Raw genomic sequence first — 24,143 nt, forward strand, 5'->3', positions numbered from 1 at the left:
GAGCGCGCGCAGCACGCGCGGCTTGAAGCGCCGACGGCGTCCGGACAAGGGCAGCCGGAGTGCGGTCTCGGGCGGCCTGGCGAAGGCTGTCGGCGGCGCGGGCGGCGCGCGGGCGGCGCGTGGGCAGTCTGGGTGGCCCCTTGGAGAGAAAGAGAGGAGAGAATGGAGAGAAAGAGAGAGAAGAGAGAGAGAGGGAGGCGGCGTCAGCGGCAAGGCAGCGGCGGCAGCGGCGGCGGCGACGGCGACTAGGGTTTGGAAGGTGGAAGATAGGGGAGGCTGGGAAATCCTCCAAGAAGAGTTAAACAAAAACTCGATTCTTGAATTATGATTGCCTAATGTTTCTTGAAAACAATGGCCTATATATAGGCCTTGGAGGAAAGAGAAAATGACGAGAAAATAAAGACGTGCGCCGTGTCACACCAAAGGGCAGTTGTGGATCTGCCTCTGGCGTCGTGTCATGACGCGCGTAGGGACGTGCGTGGGTGGAGACGTGCTTGTCGACGGTTGTGTATGTTGACTTCAATTGACTCCGGTTGACCGTGGTCCATAGCGGGCGTGTTGACTCCGGTTGACCGTGGTGACGCGTTCGATGCTGAAGTGTTGGCGTCCTCGCCATCACCTTCCTCGGATGAACAAGACCAATGGGGGAGATAATAAGGCAGCCCCTGACGACAGCAATGAACCCTACCTCGTGGAACTCTCGTAGCCAAGAAGAAACTCGCAACGATTCCACTGCAGAAGGCGTTGATCAGCGCAGAAGCCCCTTCTCTCTCACGCCCTTTCTTTCTCCCTCCCCACCGTCCCCTCTCTCTCAACCCTGGTTCTGAGCTCTCTCCCGGGTGATTCACATTGGACGGACTAATCGATAACTTATTTCTGACTTTCTTCAAATCCCGTTATGACGTGGAATTCACGTGCCTGCTAGGTGGATTCCGCCTAGGTGGACTCCGCCGGAAACCCACCTGGCAGCCACGTCGATTCCACGTCACAGCCGGGCTACGGCGGCGGACCAAATAGGGAGTTCGGGCTGTGCCGCGGCGAAAAAAAAGTTAGGGCTATAACTTGTATTTTCGGAAAAGTTTGGGCTGAACCGTGATATTAACCCTAATTTTTAAGGAAGTAAATATAGTTTCAGTTTTATTTTAATAGTATTAGGGTTTATTATATTTTAAAATATATATTTCAGTTTTACCATTAAAATGTGGAAAATCATGCAATGATTGGATCTTTTAGAGAAGTCAGGGATCTACGGCACTAATTTGTTTTAATAGTATTAGGGTTTTAATGGTATTTTAACGAATGGACTTTACGGCACTAATTTGACAAAGAATATAATTTTTAAGGAAGTAAATATATTTTCCGTTTTATTTTAATAGTATTAGGGTTTATTATATTTTAAAATATATATTTCAGTTTTACCATTAAAATGTGGAAAATCATGCAATGATTGGATCTTTTAGCGAAGTCAGGGATCTACGGCACTAATTTGTTTTAATAGTATTAGGGTTTTAATGGTATTTTAACGAATGGACTTTACGGCACTAATTTGACAAAGAATATAATTTTTAAGGAAGTAAATATATTTTCAGTTTTATTTTAATAGTATTAGGGTTTATTATATTTTAAAATGATACTAAGACTTTTGGGGTTTTCTGGTATTGTTATGCAGTTTTATGCCATTAACATTGATTAGTCAATATATATATATGCCAACTTATTTAAATATTTTAGAATGTCTAAATATATATATTATTTATTTGGATAACCATTGGCCTCATACACGTTATTCTCTGGTCTGGCATGGGAATCAAAATGTGGAAAATCATGCAATGATTGGATCTTTTAGCGAACTCAGGGATCGTGATAAATTATCATTGATTGATGCTACCAAATGCAGATTACGGTGCAGAACTTCTAGAATCAGAAAATTCAGTGCGACACAGTCAATCTGCGATTAGGAAAGAGAAAATATCGATGGCCGTGATTGCCCCTATTTCAAATGGCAATATCTGAAACTTTAGAATTGTTTCAAGCTGAAATTTTAAGACTACATCCATCTAACCCCTCTCCTCCATCCATCCATGGCCTATAGTATGTAAGTAGACCTCAATCCTACTAAAAAATGTACACTCGGATGTTTTTCCTAATTACAATTAGTGGACTGATTAGTCCAATCAAATTCTCCTTTGGGTTCCTACCAAGACTCATGAAGAGAAATCACCACTCCGCCCATTGGGCATGTGATGATGATATTAGTGCAATATTTATCTTTTTCAAACTCACATCTTCATCCTTTTTCCTAGGTTAGCATCATCTATAGCCCAGGTTTTCACCATAGCACTCATCGACACATATCTGCCTCCATATCTATGATCATATATGTAACTGTAGTCACACTCCATCGCTCAATGTCATATATCAGCTGCTATCTATGCTGCAATCTGTGTCACTTCGTCAGCTCCATTCACTTGATTGCCATCAACCGTCATCTTGCATTACCAAAGCATTGGCTAAGGTATTTCTTTAGAATTCCATTAAAATTACCCAAATTAATTTTTATAAATTTTGAATGAGTTAGATCAATCAGAAAAAAATATTTTACCATCATTTTAGAATTATTTGCATTTAGTTTTACCAGTTGATTTTATTATTAAATAAAATAAAATACTTAAAAATAGAAGTTAAACATAAAATTCACTTATTCAATACTTTCTCCATCTGGATTTGACCCTTGCTCGTTATGTGTTCATAAGAAAAATTCTCAATATTTATGTATACATTAAAAGTATTAAATTGTGTCTTTAACCCCATTTTATTGTTTATCAAATACCCGCAAACATCCATCAACTGTGAAAAAAATTAGCATCATCAAGACTCCGGTAATTGAGTGCATGAATAAGACGAAATTTACATGGGGTGAAGAAGAAGAGAATTATTGACTAGAAATAGCTTTTCTTGATTTTGAGAAACTTTTTTGAGTTAATTGTGATGCTTTAGTTGTTGGAGTTGTCACCACATTGTCATAAGATGGTCGTCAAGTTTCATTGTATAATGTGAAGCTATCAGATAATAAAAGGAAAAGGACAATATACGACCATGAATGCTGTGTGGTGGTACTAGCATTACTGACATGGGAACATTACTTGATCCATCATGAGTTTATCTTATTTACATATCATCAAGCTTTGAAGATTTTTCATTGTCATTTCATAGTCAACTACATACATACCCACTATGCTTCCTTCATCCTCTCCTTTACATTTGTTATAAAGTTCAAGTCTAGGATATCCAACAAAGTTCCAATTCCCTCCGCCTCAAGACTTCTTGGTTGATACACTTTCATATCAAAGTATACAGCTTTGAGTACCTCAAGGATATATATGCTGACAATGAATATTTTGTTGTAATCGGTATGGCTTCCAAGGATGGAAATGCAAAGAAAGGCTTTGATTTCCAGGGTTATTATTATTTTGTAGATAGCAAATGTACATCCCTTGCATCTCATTGAGGGAGAAATATTGTGAGGACTCCATTTAAGGGGTCTTGGTGGACATTTATCTAATGTTGCAACATTTGCCAAAGCTCAGAACACATGCTTGTATAATCCACTACCTATTGTTGAACATATATGGACAAATATACTAATGGACTTTGTATTTGGGTCATCCTGGACACAAAGAGGTTGAGATTCTATTTTTGTTGTTGACGGAGTTCACAGATTCCGTACACGAAGATAAATGATGTGATTTGAGTTGCAAACATGTTTTTCAAAGAGAAGTACACCTCCATGTGTTCCTAAAACCATTACTTCTTATTGTTATTCGATGTTTCTCTCACACTTTTGGGTCATACTTTGGGAGTGATTCAACACCATTCCGAACCTTTGCTTGTCATGTCACCTGTAAACAGATGACAAAGCAGAAGTCATCAACATAACTTTGGAAATTTTGATTCAGTGAATTTATGCTGACAAGCCAAAGTAATGGAATCTAAAGCTGGTACAAGCTGCATGTGCATATAAATATCTATGGTAAATTGTTCGACCAAGCAGACTCTATTTACTATTGTTTATCATTTTCCTCCAAAGATCCCTTCGGATCTCCTAAAGTTCCCTCTACATGAAGGCAAGTGCTTAAGTGTATGAAACACGGCTAATTTCATCAAGTCAGTCTATAAAAACGTCCACAAAGTACTTCCTGCAAGCTATGAGAAGTATCATGAGGCAGAAAACTAAAGTAGAGAAAAATGATTTTTATAGGAGAGGTTTCCCATCTGCACCTAAAAAAAAATTAGAGCTGAAGAAGTATGGTCTTTACGATATCTTGAAGAAAATCAGTGATAATGCCTACATCATTGAGTTTTGAGAGGACATTGAGGTCATCTGGAATTCAGAGATAATCCAAAATATTCAGGTCATCTGGAATCTATGAATACTTTGTAGCCAGTGGAGATGACTGTATGTAAGTTCTCTTGAAATAGAGGCCCAAGATGTGGCCTAGAAACCCACTTCTTGAGGCCCGTTAGTAGGTGGTGTCCCAAGATGAAGAATCTTCTAAAAGTTAACAAGATATGAAGAAAAGCACCAAGAGACCCACAAAATCCTCCAACATATTCTTCTTCTTCCAAAAGATGCAGATAATATCTGGTGCACATTTTTAAAGTTTATCTTCTGTTTGTTTGTCAAAATCCTTTTTAACCATGAAATATCTTCTGATTTATTCTACATACCCCAGAATCTGTAGAATATCTCTACATTGGCATGTTCTTCTACTCATTGGTGTATTCCCTAATGTTTTAAGTTGTCTATTTTAGGACACTTTCATTATGGACAACCCTAGAGATTTAGTTGCATGTATAATGCCCCACTGTAACCCTGAGGGACATTATAGAAGTATTTTTCCTTGTTCTCCTTATTAGAGAGTGCTTCAGTGCTTGTAGACTGGAGCACAATTCGATTGTGAACTAAAGGGTTGGAGACGCTTGTTATGTGAATTCAAGAAATGGCTGTTTCAAGTAGAACAATGCCATTCGTCTTAAGACATGGTTCTACACTGTTCCTGTGCTAAGGCTGCACCATTTTGGCTTATAGTTTGGCTTAAAAACATGTATGGAACACCTATATCACTTTTAAATTAAAGAACCCCCTCATTGGTGGTTGATGCCACAGATGGATTAATTGTTGGCACTTTTAAGTTGATGGCATGGGACTCATGGTTATGACGAGAAATAAAGGATATAGTGCAGATAATTAGCACTTGGATGTCTATGATGAAGCATGAATAAAAGAGACAATAAAGTACTAGTTCAACATCCAAGATATTGGAGGCCATATAGTCTGAATAATATGTCATTTGCAGATTGTATCATGATAATATTAGTTTTCCGTGACTATTTCCAATTGAATGATTGTTTTTGGAAATTTATCAGGATCATCCATTGGAGGCTGAGTCTGATACAGCCATTACCAAGTAGCTTGCCCAACATTTCAATTGTCTGAGTCAATTGATTAATTCTGCTTGGTAGATCAAATCATCCCATTAAGCTTGTTGTATTTTGGATTTATCTTTTTTTCATCTATCCAATTAGACAATAATATACACAACAAAAAAGTATATTATATTTTAGCATCGGGAAATCAACCTGGACAATAAGTTAGAACTAAATGAAGTGATTGGCCTAGGAGTTTGTAAACACATCTGATCGGTTGATCAAATCCAATCAGGATCATGCCTACTTTTAATGAATATATATCTGAACATACCTGGGAAAACTATTCCTCACTTCTGTAACAAAGGTCCACCGTGGTGATCAAGAGAATCTCATTTTTCATGGGAATAAGAATTAATGTCAACCCAAGAAATAATGTCAGGGATAACTATAATGCACACAAAGAAGACACACAAGCTGCTAAAATGATCACAGTGGATCACCAGCGGAGTCATAAGTTAAGCATAGGCCCAGTACCAAACTTGCCAACTATGCTGATTCACCAAGCATGATCTAGTAAGTAAAATCATTCGACTAAAAATATTAGGAAAATGCACTTGATGTAGGCTCATATCAGGGAAGGGGGCTAGACGAGAAGTGAACTTAGCCATCGAGAGGAGAATCAAATGACCTTACTTCTTTTTTCTTGGCTGCCCAATTTAGAGAAAGTACGTATGTGCCAAATGACTAAAATGCCTTATGGGCTAACTCGGCGAGACTCCCCCTAGCTAGAACAAGAATAGTATCACACTGTCACAGATTTATAGCCAATCAAGGTGACTACAGTGAGACTGAATCAAAATAGTTTCAAATACCTTGCCATCACCATTATATAACATGGCATAACACCACCTTCTGATAACCCAGTCCATAAGAATGCAGAATTTACAGTTAGAGAGAGATGGTTGATCAAGCCAAGGAAGTCCTCCTTCCAGCAGAATGAAGAGCTTGGTGGAGATGGAATGTCTCCCCTTGGTCTCCACTAAGGTCACGCCTCACTGCGCAGCAGGTTGTAAGCTGCCTCAAGAGCTTCTCCAGACGGGAGGACAAGCCATCTCGTCCGTTGGATGCCGAATTTGTCAACAAGACGGCGACATTGACAGCATCCGCCACAAGCTCCCTCTGGTTCACATCCAGAAGGTAGCCAACACAGGATTCTGCTGGCTGATCATACGCCAAAAGTGCAATGCAGTTCTGCAGCAGAGATAGAAATTTGACAGCAGAAAAAGGACATTAAATATGTAAACCTATGTATGAGGAAGAGGTGTCCAATCCTAAGCTGATAGAACCTGAAGAAGGGCTCCCAGAGATTTGATGGAGAAGAATTTGGCCAGATGAGCACGGGCAAACTTGACTGCTGCCTCCAACTCCCCAATCTGGACAGAGGCATTGAGAAGTGATCATCAGTTGCTTGAAGCAGGGAAGAACAGGAAGAAGAAGGCGGAGTCCAACCCTAATATATTCGATGAACTTCTGCGTGCGGAGAAGGAAGCAAAGCGTGTTTGTTTCATTCTGCACAGTCTGCGGGTACCATTGCTGAAGTTTTTCCATGGCTGAGTCGATTTCTCCTGCTCTGATCAGCTGGAGCATAAAAAACAGCGTGCTTAGAACAAGATGATACCGGATATATTACCCTCCCACTTCATCTCTCTGATGAAAAGATTTCTTCACTGGTTTATCCGTTTTTTTGGTGAAAAAGGTGATGACATCAGTTTGTTGGCTTCATAGAAACGAGTTTCACGACATTTCTATCAGTAAACAATTCATTTGAGTTTAACGCATTTTTAGTGAATATCATTTTTACAAGCAATACAATATTTTCACCAAAAACAAAAAAAATCGTTACTGATTTTAAAAAAAATCCTTTCATTAAAAAATAAACGTCCTCCCTAAAGTAAATAATTATAAAGAAGCACACAACCTACCTGACGAAGGGTTTTCCTGTGATTTAGAGCATACGTGTCACGAAGATCAATCGCATTCTCTTGCACCACACCAGCAGGTTGAAATGAATCTCCCGTCGCCGTGTCAAATGAATTCAAAGTATCTTCATAGCCGTAGTGCAGCAAGTATGAACGTACTATCCTGGATGCATACAAATATTAAGGCCCAGTGAATTATTTTAGGACATAATTAAACTTTCAAAACTAAACTCCAGTAAGATAAGAAAATATAGTCATCTAAAACACAATGGCTTCAAAAATAATAGAACTAACATGAGCAACCTCAGATCCAGAAACAATGAAATAAGCGGCTTTGCAAAGAAATGTATTAATTGAGTCATACCAGTGGCTAACGTTTACCGGTAGGATTGACTTTTCAATTGCAGAGAGCTGCTTAGTCCTTTCTTCCAGAGCATACGCCTAAAAAGAGAGGAGGGGAAAGGGCGATTAAATAAGAAACGAATGAAGGATGTTAAAAAAAAAACAACTCTAAGCCTACATGCACCATACCTCGATGTTAAAAAGAAACGGGTGTTTTCCAAAGTTGACGGTCACCCTGACAGTGGAAAAAAAAACTTTTGTTTTAAATTCGCAATGCGAAGGAAGAATAAACGCGGCGGATTGAGCTACAGAAGAAATACTACAGATGCATGAGATTAAACTATATCTTGGTGCAAGAGCGATCGACAAGGGACATAAGATGGGGTATTTTTGGACCCTTCAGCTGCTGGATTCCAAGCGCTGTAGGATATTCTAGAAAGGCTTCACAATTATAAATCATGGTAGTCAACTCCGGGAAGATGGCAAACAGGATATCGCCCACGAACAAAGCGCGGACAAATTACAACGTGTGTAACGCCAAATTAAGCGGTAAGATGAACAAATAGATAGAGAAAAATGAAAAATATATAAAAACGAGACTCAACATGATATTAACTTTTATTGATCAATCAAAAGATTGAACGCCTAGACTCGTTGTGTGGCCGGATCCTCATTATAGTGGTAGTGGGTAGCGGTTAAATTAAAACCGTATTCCGCTGTAACCAGACTGAATCATAGGGATTTGGCTGACAGAAGAGCAAAAAAGGAGCGTACTGTTCGTTCTGGCTGTGGACGGCAACGGTGGGGAAGAGGGGACCTTTGGCGTTCTTGGCGACGGCGCCGACGAGGTGGCCATTTTTGCTGCGGGGCAGGGGGTCATCAGGGAAATTATCACGCACGCACACACACACACACACACATATATATATTTATATATATGGGAGAGATTTATCATAAAATTATGCAGCGAAGAGGAACTAATCTAGGAGGGCGGAGGTGAAGTACGTGAAGAAGAACTCTTGGGCGGCGTAGTTGATGCCGGCGCCGACGGTGTCGCCGGCGGCGAAGGTGGGGCCGAAGCTCTCTCCGGTTTCCTGGCCGCGGTAGATCATGCCGTCGTCGCCGCGGTAGCCGCAGCTGTTCTCCTCCCAGCTGAGAGAGAGGAAGATTGAGACGGCATTTATGGAGAAGAATTTTCTTGTACAGAGGGCAAGAGGAATTCTCAAGAATTGAGTTGTGCAGAATCCCAGGTAGAATTCAAAGCAGTAGAATTCAAAGCAATAGAATTCAAAGCAGTTATGATTCAGCGCAGTAGAATTCAAAGTAGCAATAGAATTCAGAGCAGTAATGATTCAGCGCAGTAGAATTCAGAGTACCAATAGAATTCAAAGCAGTAGAATTCAAAGCAGTAATGATTCAGCGCAGTAGAATTCAAAGCACCAATAGAATTCAAAGCAGTAGAATTTAAATCAGAAGAATTCCAAGCGGAAGTCTTTAGATTTCAGCGGGTTAATCATCGTTCTGGGGTGATCTTCCCTCTTTATGTAAAACAAAAAGAAGCAAAAAGAATTCAGTGGGATGCAGCAGAATGCGGGAGAATCAAAGTAGAATTCTTTCTAGGAATTCAAGGCAGCGGAGTTCAAGGCATTAGAATGCAGAAGCAGTAGAATTGAAAGGCAGTAGAATATTAAAAGGCAGTCATATTGAAAAGTCGTAGAATGCAAGAGCAGAAGAATTGAAAGACAGTCGAAATAAAAAGTTGTAGAATGCAAAAACAGAAGAATTGAAAGACAGTAGAATGCAAAACAGAAGAATTGAAAGACAGTCGAAATAAAAAAGTTGCAGAATGCAAAGGCAGTAGGTGAATTGAAAAGTTGTAGAATGCAAAGGCAGTAGGGTGAATTGAAAAGTTGTAGAATGCAAAGGCAGTAGGGTGAATTGAAAAGTTGTAGAATGCAAAGGCAGTAGGGTGAATTGAAAAGTTGTAGAATGCAAAGGCAGTAGGGTGAATTGAAAAGTTGTAGAATGCTCAAGGCAATACAATTCGAGGCAGAAGAATTGAAAGACAGTAGGATGCTCAAGTTGTCGAAGGCGAAAACAGAAGAATTGAAAGACTGTAGAATGCTCAAGCTCGCTGGCTCGCTCGCGATGGAGGGCGACCGACCCGGGCTGGCGGCACATCTTGACGCCGGGGGGGGTGAAGCCGATGGCGAGGAGGCCCTTGGCGCCGGCGTGGTCGACGGTCATCTCGAAGTAGTAGAGGAGCCTGCGGGCGGGGGCGGGGCGGTCGGCCTGCACGGCGCCGACGTCGTAGGCGTGGTGGGGGTGGCCGGGGTAGCGGACGGAGAGCTTGTCGAGGGAGACGAGGTTGAAGCCCCCCGCGCTGTTGGCCGTGTTGAGCTGGGCCGGCTCGTCCTCCGCCTCGACCTCGGCGAGGGCCGCGTCCCACTCCGGCCCGGAGCGCCACCACGAGGCCAGCCCGTGCAGCTCGACCGAGCCCTCCTCGTCCGCCGAGATCTCCTGCGCGTTCCCCATTTCGCACTTCCTCTTCTTCCTCTCCGGCAGACCTATAGAGGTGGGGAAAGAGGGGCACCTAATAATCCCATATGGACAATTTTACAAATATTTTTCAGTTTATAAATGCACCGCGCATTACGTATTGTCCCTTCGGGGACATCCGATAAAATTGGAACGATACAGAGAAGATTAGCATGGCCCCTGCGCAAGGATGACACGCACAAATCGAGAAATGGTCCAAATTTTTTTGCATTATTCGCCCCGAATTTTACTCCATTAAATTACTCTCCGAGCCCTCCGACCCATACTTAAGATTAGGGATCGATTAAAACTCATTTATGGTAGGAGCATAAGAAGTATCTAGGTACAAATTAAATAAAATACTATCCCACTCCCCCGTCCATATTAGGCATTCATTAATCGGGTACTCATGAAAACTTACTTAAGGTACGAACATAAGGAGTACCAAAATACAGACTATATATACAAAATGCTATCCCACCCCTCCGGCCCATATTTACTTATTCATTAACACTTACTTCAGGTACAAATCTAACAAGTATCAAAATACACATTATATAAAATACTATCCCACCCCTCCGGCCCATACTTACGCATTCATTACAACTTACTTGAGGTACAAATCTAACCAGGACAGTTAACTTGCATTAGGGAACGGTAGCCATCGTCCATCACGTCACACACCATGGTGACCGAATCATGGCAGACGACGTGGCGGTGACGGTGAGGAATTTGGTGACTCATGACGGTAATAAGACAAAGAATCTGGGACGGTCAGGTGACGGGGCTCCTCGGACTCATGACATGATGGGACGGCCGTCACGTATGATGGCTGTGAGGGATTTTTAGAAACATTTAGAAAGGGCCAAAAAAGCTTAAAATCATTATGTTTTACTTATGGCTTTTATTGCTACAAACTGATTGGATTTTTTAATCAAACAACGGGATTGTCCAAGTTCACTCTAAAGATTCAATCTATCCGATTCCGATAGTCAAAATCGCACGAATATAATTTCTAAATGCTCGAAAAAAGGAGAACTCCCTCGCCCCTCTCTCTCTCTCACTCTCTCTTTCTCTCGATAGGTCTCTCTCTGTCACCATCTCAATCTCTCTCTTGTTTGCTCTCTCCCACTACATATATATCAGATGACAAGACCGAGTCAAGATTCTACAATCGAGCCATGAGGTTCTTATTTGGAGGAGATGGAGAGATCGAGATCACGGATTCTATGTCATTAGCGGCGGGTCTGCGCAAATCCGAAGAGATTTGAGCGGTGAAAATCGATGATTTGAGGTTGAAATCGGCAGATCTGCGCGAATCCAAAGAGATTTCAGCGGCGAAAGTCGAAGATTTGAGGCTGAAATTGTCAGATCTGCGCAAATCCGAAGAGATTTCAGCAGCGAAAGTATGATAGATAGCAATGTGTGTAGCAGCTCAAGAGAGAGACAGAGAAACAAGCAAGAGCCAGCGCGAGACAACGAGAGAGATCCAAGAGAGACAGAGAGAGAGAAGAAAAGCATGACGGGAACGAGAGAGAGAGAGAGAGATCTGAGAGAGAGAGAGAAGAGGGCAATGTGTTTTCTCGTCACCAGTGACGGTGATGCCGTCCGGGGACGGGACGGTGACAAGACAACGCGGGCGGGGACGCGTGACGCAAAATGTGATGGAAATTAGTAAAATACTGGATGCGTGACGGGATGGGGACGTGACGAGTAGTTCGTCGCGTCCCCGTCCGTCACCTAGCATCATTCGTCCCATCACATCGAGGCTGTCACGTCCCAGACGTGCCGTTCACTAGTTTATTTTTTGATACTACTTATACAGTGACTCATGGGTATTTATTCATCTAATGTAATATTTTTTACTGAAACAGTGTAAACTTAATTTTACTTATACTCACTAATACACTTTATATTAACATATTATGATTTCAAATTTATGCTTGAATATTGTGTTCTTTTTTCTTATTGGCAAAAAACACAGTGCCGGGTACGGCCAACCCAAGGGTTATGCCCGTAAACCGATCCGACCGTGTCATGGACGCCACCCAGGGAGGTTTTATATATTAAGTGAAGTGTTTATAGGTGTGGAGCGAGCGTAAATGTCCCAATTACACCCAGACCCTACTCGCCCACGTCCATGATGCAAAAAAGAAAATGATACAAAGGTGATACCGGTGCAGCTTCGGAGAAGGCCGTGGCGCCCATAGTGTGCTCGTGTCCTGCGGAGGTGGTGATGAATGGAGTATAAGCGGTCCTCGCGCCATCATAAGATATCATCGTGGAGGTGCGCAGAGGGTACGACAGTTAGGCACGATATTGTGTTAAACTTCATTACATTATGATAATAACCAATGCAACATGCATTCTTTAGATACTAAATGTATACTATATCCAGAAATATATTCAAGCAATGCAACTTACAGTTCAATAATATTTATTCGAACATTTTTATTTATAATTTTAATTATAATATGATGTGCATAGATAATCTATGGTTGAGAATTTTTCAATTGAAACAGTCCATCGTATTTTATTATGAGCCAGACATATTATGAAACAATTCAATCCTAATGCGAGCTATTATAATTATAACTCAGAGTAATGACGATGATCACTCTTTTGATATTAAACTCCACAAGTTCACATAAATGTGTTCAAATGATGTAGCTTATGCTTCAATTTATACACATACCTTGTTCCCTTCAAATTCGACATGAGTAACATGTTGTTTGTAGAAAACACAGAAATAGAAATGAATGTGATCCGAAATATATAATATCACATATTATGAGTTTACTAAATCTAGGAATAACCAAAACTTGATTGAGTCTAGATGATAATGAAGTCGATGATGAAATACTTAGACACTTATTATATATAATCATATAAATTGACTCAAATAATACAAATTGTGGTTAAATGGTGCAACATGTCATTAGAAGTGATGTAATTTTGGTCTTTTATTCATTTTTAGTATATAATGCAATTAAAACAATGTAATTATAAATCTTTATTGGGCCTTATTTAAAACTTACAAATAAGTATTCATGAAATTATATGTGTAAAGTAGGATACATTTCAAAAGGGTGTGAAATAAAAGTGGCACATAGCGCGTTATAATATTTTAGACATATATGTTTATATAAATGTAAAATAATCCTCGATCATCATTTAAAGATAGTTAATTAATTTATTTTGTAAAAAAATAAATCACAAAATATATTTTGAACATATTACATTTGCATAGTATTAATGACAAGGCAAAAGAGAATATATATTTTCCCAACCATGCAGATCAAAAATGATGATAAAGTAGTTACCTATTGATTATCTCCATTGCCCTGGGTTATAGTTAGTTATCAATATTTAATATTTTTCATTAAAGTTCTGTGTATAATTTGATATTTCAATATATGACTACATTTAGTAGATTGCATCAATGAATCATATATGACATCGAATAATAAATATATGAGATGATTGGGCAAGAAATATGTAAGAATTAGACAATAGTTGAGGACTTTGAAAATCAGTTTGGAAATTTATGTATGATCAAGTATGTAAGGATTTAATCAATGTCATTATTATCTTCCAGCTTGAATTAAGCTTCAACTTGAAGGATGCATAAATATTTAAGCTTGACCATACCCTACGTCATCCAAGAATATGGCCTAGATGAATATACATAATACTGTAACTGAAGATAGTATCGTTCTGTGAGAGAGTTAAATTACTACTCTATATATTCTAAAGGATATGGTTAGTTTGACATCCCACATTCTGAAAACTTGATTTCTTGATTAGGTTTAGACCAATCTTTAAGCAACTAATATATATGTTGATATATATAACTATTCAGGTTGGCTAATAAAAGTTATTGGGGTATTAGACTTATTAACTAGTCTAAAATGTGCACCAAGAGAGTTACGCGCATAAGAGTTGCAAATAGAAGAGGGGACCCATTTCAGATGCCAATCCCAGCATACATCTCCTTATCAAAATCCCCGACATTCTAGTGGAACTTGATGGTGAGAATTGATGGATATTATGCGGTCGTCAAGCCAATCACACTTCCATGTTTATTTAAGCTAATTGAATAAAATATTTACGTTCATTAGTACTCATTGTGATGTTTATAATGAAGTCCATCAATATGTGCAATGACTTGGTGAATTGTGATGAGATCATAATACACTGATCAACTAGTCTTTAAACATGTATTCTAAATATTCCTATTCAATGGATAGTTGAGACGGACATCGAATTATCTGAATAGAATAACACTAGTTGATTGTACTTATACGATAAGTATAGCTGATCATGTGGCTATTAGTGTCGTGACACTAAGGACAGAGAGTGTGTGCTCTTTGGAGAAAGAGTTCACTGAATTGATCCGTATGAATCCCTAAATGTTATTATACCTAAACGTCAATCAGGTTGATTCATGCCACAGTTGTATAAGTGATCCACTGACCAGAGACACCAAGGACATCTTGTGAATGGACTACCAAATTTTGACTATGACTTACGAGCCTCTAATCATGGGATTCAAACAAGTCATAGCTCGGATGTAGTAAGAAGCTCACGAAGATGATTGAGTGGTCAAGACAGGATCATCCGCCCTCGGTATAAGTGAGAAAGATGATGCAGAAAAATCCCTTGCCAGGGTAGTGAGAATACTGGAGAAGGCGTTCTCCAATGATCCTCGTTACACAGCAATACTAATCGAATGAGAGATTAGGGATTGATGATAAACCATACCCTAAGTCGTTCGAGAGTCTCGCGCAGATGATGGATTATACATATGCGGTAACCGATGAAGGTAAATGTTCCATGATAGAGTTTGAGACTACTCGGTATATTCTAGAATGAGCTTCCCACCGAGTCTAGAATTGTGCGCGATACTCTCAAATGACTTAGGGTACGGTTTATCGTAGAGAGAGAGAAGAGACAAAGTGATGCACTAGGAGAGATAAAACATGATCAAACTATTTTTATCATCCTCAAAACTCTAAAGTGAAAACTATATAAAGATTGATTTGATGAAAGAACGCGTTACTAACCTGGATACGACAAATAATCAATCCTATTGATGCCAGATCAAGGCTTTTGATAAAAAATGCCATCGTCAAAGCTTCTGGTTCAAGCATCACGTTCATCCATCAAAATCTACACTCCCTGGTTTGGATCTTCCCTATTATTGGAGTTTCTACATTGTATAAGGGGTTAGGAAGTTCCAGGGATCATCTAATATGCTTAGAATTGAAGAACAGAGTGATTTGAGTAAAAAACAGAGATAGATCACTAGAAAACAAAGAACACATAAGAGGGATGTCGCGACCATTTCTGGCCATTCGATCGTCCCTTTTGTGGATCAATAGCGAGGAGTTTGCCGCATCATACCCAAAAGAAGATGAGAGGGAGAGGAAGGGAGAGCAGATATAAATACAAAGAGGGATATTGTCATCATCAGGGAATGACATGCCCGAGACGTGATGGGATAGATGACGAGTGGTGACAAATGTGACATGGAGTTTGTCACATCTACACTGTCCCATCAGGTGTCCCTGTATTTTCATAAATTCCATCATATTTTTGTCACCTGTTAAGAGAGCTGCCATCCCATCAGTGTCCCGTCACCAGTTGTCATCCTCGTAACATGTGATGAAAGGACATATCCACAATTAAATAGCTTAATTGTTTACATTTTAGAGTTTTCAATTTCTCTCTCTCAATTCCCCCCCTCTCTTTGTATGTCTCCCTCCCTCCCTCTCTCTTGCATCCCCTCTCTCTTTCCATCTCTATCTCCCTCTCTCTCACACTCCCTCTGTGTTTGTCTCCCTCTCTCTCTCTGTCCATCTCCCTCTTTAGGTCTCTCTCTCTCTCCCACTCTCGGTCAATCTCTCTCTCTCGCACTCCCTCTCTCTGTCCATCTCTCTTTCTCCATCTCCCTATCTCACTTAATCACTCTCTCCCTATCCCTCTCTTTCTTGGTCAATATCTCTCCCCCTCCTCCCTCTCTCAGGATCAATCTCACTTTCTCCCTCTCCCTCTCTCAATCAATTTTTCTCTCTTCCCGCCCTCTATTTCTCGGTCAATCTCTCTCCCCCTCCCTCTCTCTCAGGGTTAATCTCTCTCTCTCTCCCCTCTCTCTCAGGGTCAATCTCTCTCTCTCTCTCAACCCCTCTCCTTCTCTCTGTCAATGATACCGCACAATATTAATAGGTCAATACGATAACATTTGCATGTTTATTTGCAAGAAATTTGTTATAAATGTGTATTATCAAGCATAAAATGATTAAATCCATTTGTAGAATTATGTTTTGAAAATTGTGCATTTTTAAGTTCTTTAGGTTTTTTCTGACAACATATCCTCAATTCTTTGTCATTATATTCATTGAGATACAATTTTCTAACTCAAAATACATATTTATCATTTTTTGGTTTATGTTTAATTTTAGTTGAATTTTAAGATATTTTTGGGTTTTTATTTCCACCATGCTACATGTCGCCATTCGAACCAGCAATTCTGGTCAATTATTGGTAACAGCCAATCATTAAATTTTGTTGATGATTGGTTGACAAAATTTTGTTAACTTTGTCAACCAATCATTAAAAAATAATGGCATCATGATTATCAATGCTATAATGGCATTTATTGCAAACATAATCTCTCTCTTAATTTTTGACCGCAGGGGTAATGTGGCCAATAAAAAAGAAACTCCTTTTTTTGGAATAAATGTGATGCATAGATGGAGGCTCAAATATTTAAAATATTGCTTTTCTGAATACACTGACCAGTCCAAATTGGTGGCACCTTCCAAAGTGTCACGAGACACCTGGCGCCATGTGCGTTTGTTGTGTGCACATGTCTCCCTTTTATTTATTTTTGAAGGAAGCATGCTGACATGGCATGTACTGATGCGCCACCACATTAGACGCGTAGGACTTTATTAATATATTTATTATAATATTAAATCATTAATCCTTTATTTTTGTCATTTCTAGAACGTGACACGTGGCACAATGGAAGCTGTTAATCGAGAAGGACTAGGATGAATATCGGTAATAATTTCATCAAAGGCCAGCCATTAATTGAGAAAGACAGAACCCTACATGTGGTAGGACGGTGATGAAGAGAAAGAAATATTCATCTTAAATTGATAGTTGAGAATCATCCAATTTCCGAGCTTGATATTTGACAGTCCAGAACTTTGATTGAGCTGAAATTTTAAGGATAACTTCTTCTTTATGTCCTTATCCATCCAATGGTTGTATTTAGAAATTGAACCCCCATCTTTGTAATAAAAATCTTTTCCTAGAGAGGCAGATTGAACGCAGTAAAGTTTTGAAGGTCGTTCAACATTGTCTTGGTGTCTTGAGTGCTTGGAGAAGGTCAACTGAGAATCGGGGAGACTGATCTAAATCAGGAAGACATCTTGATCTCGGCGGAACATAGGGATTTAAGGTTAGTCTTTTGCCTTGTATTGATCATTCGTCAACACATCCATTTAGATAGATCATATCCATCATCATCCATCCCCATCATCTACCATCATCCATTCATTTCTTCCCTATCTTTCATCATATACCACGTGCCTTACGTATCAGCTATGCCATCACGATGTCGTCACGTGTTTCCTCTCGATTTATCTAAAAAAACCTAAATCACCATCTTTCCCCATTTTATCCATCACTCTACTCCAAATTCTGCCACCTTCATCACCATGCCTCATACCAACATCTCTATCATGTATCACTTTCAAACTATCCTTTATTACATTAAACCCTAATTTCAATATTAAACCCTAAAACATATATCTCTTATCATCTTCATCCATTAGTTCTCACCTCGCCTTATCATACTTCATCATGACTTCCTTCATCCTTCTCTCTCGTTATCAGTAGCTCTGATCACAATTCATCACTCAGGTAATATTCATCTCATTCTTCTTGATAATTTTTATCCCTATCTCTGATCACTATCTTTATCCTTCCACTACATTTTACACTATACATATTCTTCTCGTCCCCTAAAATTCACCCCATAGAGAAATTTATTTCCTAAATTCCTTGCCTTGTGGAGACAACCCTTGCTCATCACTAATTAGTCAAATCTTTATGAGTGAAGGTTTATAAACTTTAATTTATTCAACTCAAATCTGCAACAAGTAAATTTACCCCAAATTTGACTTTATCAGTCAATCTCTCTCTCTCTCTCAATCTTTCTCCCTCTCTCGATCCCTCTCTCTTGATATATCTCCTCTTATTCTAAATATAACACAATTTGTTTAATTTTTTCCTTAAAATTCCATCACCATCACCATTAAAACTCCATTAAAATTCCATCACCATCGTCATCCGTGATGGCCCTCCAGTCAGGTCACCCATCCAAGACCTTCCATCACCATCACTTCACCCATCATGGGTATTTCACCACATTATCCATCACCGTTATGAGGCTGAAAAATGTCACCCATCGCCATCTTGTCATCCGTCACAGATCTGTCACCATAAAGAATGATGTGACGTATGAGTTTTGCCATTCCCTAGTCATCGTAGGGACCTTGTTCAATCTGGGTGGGATGGCCCATATCATGACTAGTGGAGTAAAAATAAGCAAAGGGGGAGAAGAGAGAGGAAAGAGTGAGACAGATAAAAAATGGGCGTCACATGAGCAGTTTGATCTGGGCAAAAGTGCGTAGATTGTACCACGTGGTGCCTCTTTTAGGCGATATGGTGGATTGGGTCCACCCAATGCAACGTCCACCATTTTGCGCAACAAAATAAAGGCTCACGATCCATCAACATGTCCCTGCAAGAATGGAACAAATTAATCCCACATGGTCATAATTTGAAATAAATCTAGCTATAAAATCTCTTGGTAAAGTATCTTTAAACGTTTTCTTCACTTTACCACGTCACCACAGATCATCTGCCATGCACACGCCACATAGGCGCACATAGGACACCACGCAGGCACATCCCCCATACGCACCAGCAGATTTGCCATGTGAGTATGCCACACGGGCCCGCTACCATGTGGCACTTTTTTGCGTTTATCCCTTAAACAGTCAAAAAATAAATTCCAAAAATCAGAGAAAACCCTAAACCTTAAACATTCATGTCTTCTAAATTATACATCATGTTAGCATGAACTTTATGCTATTTAGTTCATTTTCAAACCATCTTCCTTCTCATATCACCTGAAATTCAAAAAAATGAAAAGAATTATTATACTGAGCATTTAACCACAATTGGTTCAAATTAGAAACTTAAACCAAGTTCTTCATTTTCTTCTCACTTTTTGTTCGTTTCTTCTGCATTCAAGCCTGCAAATATGAAAACTCAATATAATATGGTTAATTTATAATATATTGGCCTTAGAAAAGGTTAATAATTATTCATGCACAAATTAACCCAATTATGGATGCAAAATGTGTAGACAAGTGAAATGCCATGATGAATGTGAAATTTTCATGAAAACCTCAGAACATGCACTATATTATCAGGAGTTACGCATCAAAGATAGTTAGTAATGATGAAAATGAATTCACATATGGCATTCTATCACATACCCTCCTCGGGCCCCTTTGACCTTATTCATTGTGATGTAAGAGTATGTGTCCGAGTGTGTATATCTCACATCATCTTCAGTATGTAGTCTATATTGATGACTAATTCTATATGTTATCCATATTTTCTTTACCAATCCTGATATTATTTACAGGACTACCCACCACAATTCTCAATAGAGTATTGTAGCTAAATGTAAACTTCACCATTTATTTAGCATCACTCCCATACTCCTCGCAGATGAACATCCTTCATTAACTCTGGTCAGATGCTCTTATGACAATGATATTCGTACAAAACCATCTTCCATTTGCTCCTTTAGGAGATGCAATTATCTTACAATGCATATTTTCCTTACCATCTTGGCTCTTCAGCTGCACTCATTTTCATCAGGACCACTAACCTTCTCTTTCCAGGCTTCCTCCTCATGCCCTTAAAGGTGTCTTTGTTGATTACTTTCACACCCAATATTATTATCGAGTCTATTTTCTCGATACTCATCGCTATGTCATCTCAACTGATGTCACCCTCCATTAGTCCCCTTTCTTCCATCTGCCATCTCTAACACCTCCATTTTTTCTCTACACCTATTTGCTTCTCCCACTTCTTATGTCTACTTCTATAGCAGCTATCTATCATTTTCCACTTTTGTCGTTAGAGTCACCATGTCTCACATCCTTTACTAGTTCCTCGATTACACAAGCATATCCATTTCTATCTTTTCCATCAGCCTCCCCACCTGCACAACTTATGATTCATCTTCATGCTCCTATTGTATTTCACAAAGGTGCTCACTCTTGCAATTAACCCCCCCATCTCCTTATTTTTTCCTATGATCAACTTCACCTGAACTTTTCACAGTCACTCTCTTTGTGGCCTCCGAGTTGATTCCATGTAAGTATGCTGAACCACTTCTAGCTCCTATGTAAAAGTCATCCATGGACTTGGAGATCACTTCTCAGTGGACCCACAGTACTTGGAAAACATTTTGTTGCCTCTCTGATTCCAATTTGTGATGTAAAAGTAAAACTTTCCTTGGAATCGATGTCATATATGATTCATTGATGCAATCTACTAAATGTAGTCATATATTGAAATATCAAATTATACACAGAACTTTAATGAAAAATATTAAATATCGATAACTAACTATAACCCAGGGCAATGGAGATAATCAATAGGTAACTACTTTATCATCATTTTTGATCTGCATGGTTGGGAAAATATATATTCTCTTTTGCCTTGTCATTAATACTATGCAAATGTAATATGTTCAAAATATATTTTGTGATTTATTTTTTTACAAAATAAATTAATTAACTATCTTTAAATGATGATCGAGGATTATTTTACATTTATATAAACATATATGTCTAAAATATTATAACGCGCTATGTGCCACTTTTATTTCACACCCTTTTGAAATGTATCCTACTTTACACATATAATTTCATGAATACTTATTTGTAAGTTTTAAATAAGGCCCAATAAAGATTTATAATTACATTGTTTTAATTGCATTATATACTAAAAATGAATAAAAGACCAAAATTACATCACTTCTAATGACATGTTGCACCATTTAACCACAATTTGTATTATTTGAGTCAATTTATATGATTATATATAATAAGTGTCTAAGTATTTCATCATCGACTTCATTATCATCTAGACTCAATCAAGTTTTGGTTATTCCTAGATTTAGTAAACTCATAATATGTGATATTATATATTTCGGATCACATTCATTTCTATTTCTGTGTTTTCTACAAACAACATGTTACTCATGTCGAATTTGAAGGGAACAAGGTATGTGTATAAATTGAAGCATAAGCTACATCATTTGAACACATTTATGTGAAATTGTGGAGTTTAATATCAAAAGAGTGATCATCGTCATTACTCTGAGTTATAATTATAATAGCTCGCATTAGGATTGAATTGTTTCATAATATGTCTGGCTCATAATAAAATACGATGGACTGTTTCAATTGAAAAATTCTCAACCATAGATTATCTATGCACATCATATTATAATTAAAATTATAAATAAAAATGTTCGAATAAATATTATTGAACTGTAAGTTGCATTGCTTGAATATATTTCTGGATATAGTATACATTTAGTATCTAAAGAATGCATGTTGCATTGGTTATTATCATAATGTAATGAAGTTTAACACAATATCGCGTGCCTAACTGTCGCACCTCTGCGCACCTCCACGATGATATCTTATGATGGCGCGAGGACCGCTTATACTCCATTCATCACCACCTCCGCAGGACACGAGCACACTATGGGCGCCACGGCCTTCTCCGAAGCTGCACCGGTATCACCTTTGTATCATTTTCTTTTTTGCATCATGGACGTGGGCGAGTAGGGTCTGGGTGTAATTGGGACATTTACGCTCGCTCCCCACCTATAAACACTTCACTTTATATATAAAACCTCCTGGGTGGCGCCCATGACACGGTCGGATCGGTTTACGGGCATAACCCTTGGGTTGGCTGCCGGCACTGTGTTTTTTGCCAATAAGAAAAAAGAACACAATATTCAAGCATAAATTTGAAATCATAATATGTTAATATAAAGTGTATTAGTGAGTATAAGTAAAATTAAGTTTACACTGTTTCAGTAAAAAATATTACATTAGATGAATAAACACCCATGAGTCACTGTATAAGTAGTATCAAAAAATAAACTAGTGAACGGCACGTCTGGGACGTGACAGCCTCGATGTGATGGGACGAATGATGCTAGGTGACGGACGGGGACGCGACGAACTACTCGTCACGTCCCCATCCCGTCACGCATCCAGTATTTTACTAATTTCCATCACATTTTGCGTCACGCGTCCCCGCCCGCGTTGTCTTGTCACCGTCCCGTCCCCGGACGGCATCACCGTCACTGGTGACGAGAAAACACATTGCCCTCTTCTCTCTCTCTCTCATATCTCTCTCTCTCTCTCTCTCGTTCCCGTCATGCTTTTCTTCTCTCTCTCTGTCTCTCTTGGATCTCTCTCGTTCTCTCGCGCTGGCTCTTGCTTGTTTCTCTGTCTCTCTCTTGAGCTGCTACACACATTGCTATCTATCATACTTTCGCTGCTGAAATCTCTTCGGATTTGCGCAGATCTGACAATTTCAGCCTCAAATCTTCGACTTTCGCCGCTGAAATCTCTTTGGATTCGCGCAGATCTGCCGATTTCAACCTCAAATCATCGATTTTCACCGCTCAAATCTCTTCGGATTTGCGCAGACCCGCCGCTAATGACATAGAATCCGTGATCTCGATCTCTCCATCTCCTCCAAATAAGAACCTCATGGCTCGATTGTAGAATCTTGACTCGGTCTTGTCATCTGATATATATGTAGTGGGAGAGAGCGAACAAGAGAGAGATTGAGATAGTGACAGAGAGAGACCTATCGAGAGAAAGAGAGAGTGAGAGAGAGAGGGGCGAGGGAGTTCTCCTTTTTTCGAGCATTTAGAAATTATATTCGTGCGATTTTGACTATCGGAATCGGCTAGATTGAATCTTTAGAGTGAACTTGGACAATCCCGTTGTTTGATTAAAAAATCCAATCAGTTTGTAGCAATAAAAGCCATAAGTAAAACATAATGATTTTAAGCTTTTTTGGCCCTTTCTAAATGTTTCTAAAAATCCCTCACGGCCATCATACGTGACGGCCGTCCCATCATGTCATGAGTCCGAGGAGCCCCGTCACCTGACCGTCCCAGATTCTTTGTCTTATTACCGTCATGAGTCACCAAATTCCTCACCGTCACCGCCACGTCGTCTGCCATGATTCGGTCACCATGGTGTGTGACGTGATGGACGATGGCTACCGTTCCCTAATGCAAGTTAACTGTCCTGGTTAGATTTGTACCTCAAGTAAGTTGTAATGAATGCGTAAGTATGGGCCGGAGGGGTGGGATAGTATTTTATATAATGTGTATTTTGATACTTGTTAGATTTGTACCTGAAGTAAGTGTTAATGAATAAGTAAATATGGGCCGGAGGGGTGGGATAGCATTTTGTATATATAGTCTGTATTTTGGTACTCCTTATGTTCGTACCTTAAGTAAGTTTTCATGAGTACCCGATTAATGAATGCCTAATATGGACGGGGGAGTGGGATAGTATTTTATTTAATTTGTACCTAGATACTTCTTATGCTCCTACCATAAATGAGTTTTAATCGATCCCTAATCTTAAGTATGGGTCGGAGGGCTCGGAGAGTAATTTAATGGAGTAAAATTCGGGGCGAATAATGCAA

General features: G+C 39.2%; 1 protein-coding gene and 1 non-coding gene across 3 annotated transcripts; one reads left to right on the plus strand and one right to left on the minus strand.

The window, feature by feature from the left end:
• Positions 1-6,289: 6,289 nt before the first annotated feature.
• LOC144705508 (ran-binding protein M homolog) lies at positions 6,290-10,316 on the minus strand. Of its 2 annotated transcripts, none has more exons than XM_078578231.1 (9): positions 9,793-10,316; positions 8,757-8,903; positions 8,526-8,612; positions 7,941-7,986; positions 7,774-7,850; positions 7,413-7,572; positions 6,940-7,068; positions 6,777-6,863; positions 6,290-6,681 (listed from the first exon to the last, which is right to left on the minus strand). In XM_078578231.1, the coding sequence occupies exons 1-9, from the start codon at positions 10,284-10,286 to the stop codon at positions 6,397-6,399; spliced, it is 1,512 nt and encodes a 503-aa protein (XP_078434357.1). In that variant the 5' UTR covers positions 10,287-10,316; the 3' UTR covers positions 6,290-6,396. The 2 variants fall into 2 exon arrangements, with proteins under 2 accessions (XP_078434357.1, XP_078434358.1); XM_078578232.1 differs by having other exon boundaries at positions 9,916-10,315.
• Positions 10,317-10,412: 96 nt separating this feature from the next.
• Positions 10,413-10,515, plus strand: LOC144706225 (U6 spliceosomal RNA). The gene has a single exon (XR_013582198.1). It is a non-coding gene; the product is annotated as a U6 spliceosomal RNA (small nuclear RNA).
• Positions 10,516-24,143: the final 13,628 nt, after the last annotated feature.

This window comes from Wolffia australiana, chromosome 7 (assembly GCF_029677425.1).
Source record: "Wolffia australiana isolate 7733 chromosome 7, ASM2967742v1".
Lineage (NCBI taxonomy): Eukaryota > Viridiplantae > Streptophyta > Magnoliopsida > Alismatales > Araceae > Wolffia > Wolffia australiana.

Coding starts and splice junctions, on each gene's coding strand:
- LOC144705508 (XM_078578231.1), bottom strand. CDS start 10,286: ATGGGGAACGCGCAGGAGATCTCGGCGGACGAGGAGGGCTCGGTCGAG. Junction 7,987..8,525: donor GTCCACAGCCAGAACGAACA/GTACGCTCCTTT, acceptor TTCCACTGTCAG/GGTGACCGTCAACTTTGGAA. Junction 7,851..7,940: donor CGTTTCTTTTTAACATCGAG/GTATGGTGCATG, acceptor CTCTCTTTTTAG/GCGTATGCTCTGGAAGAAAG.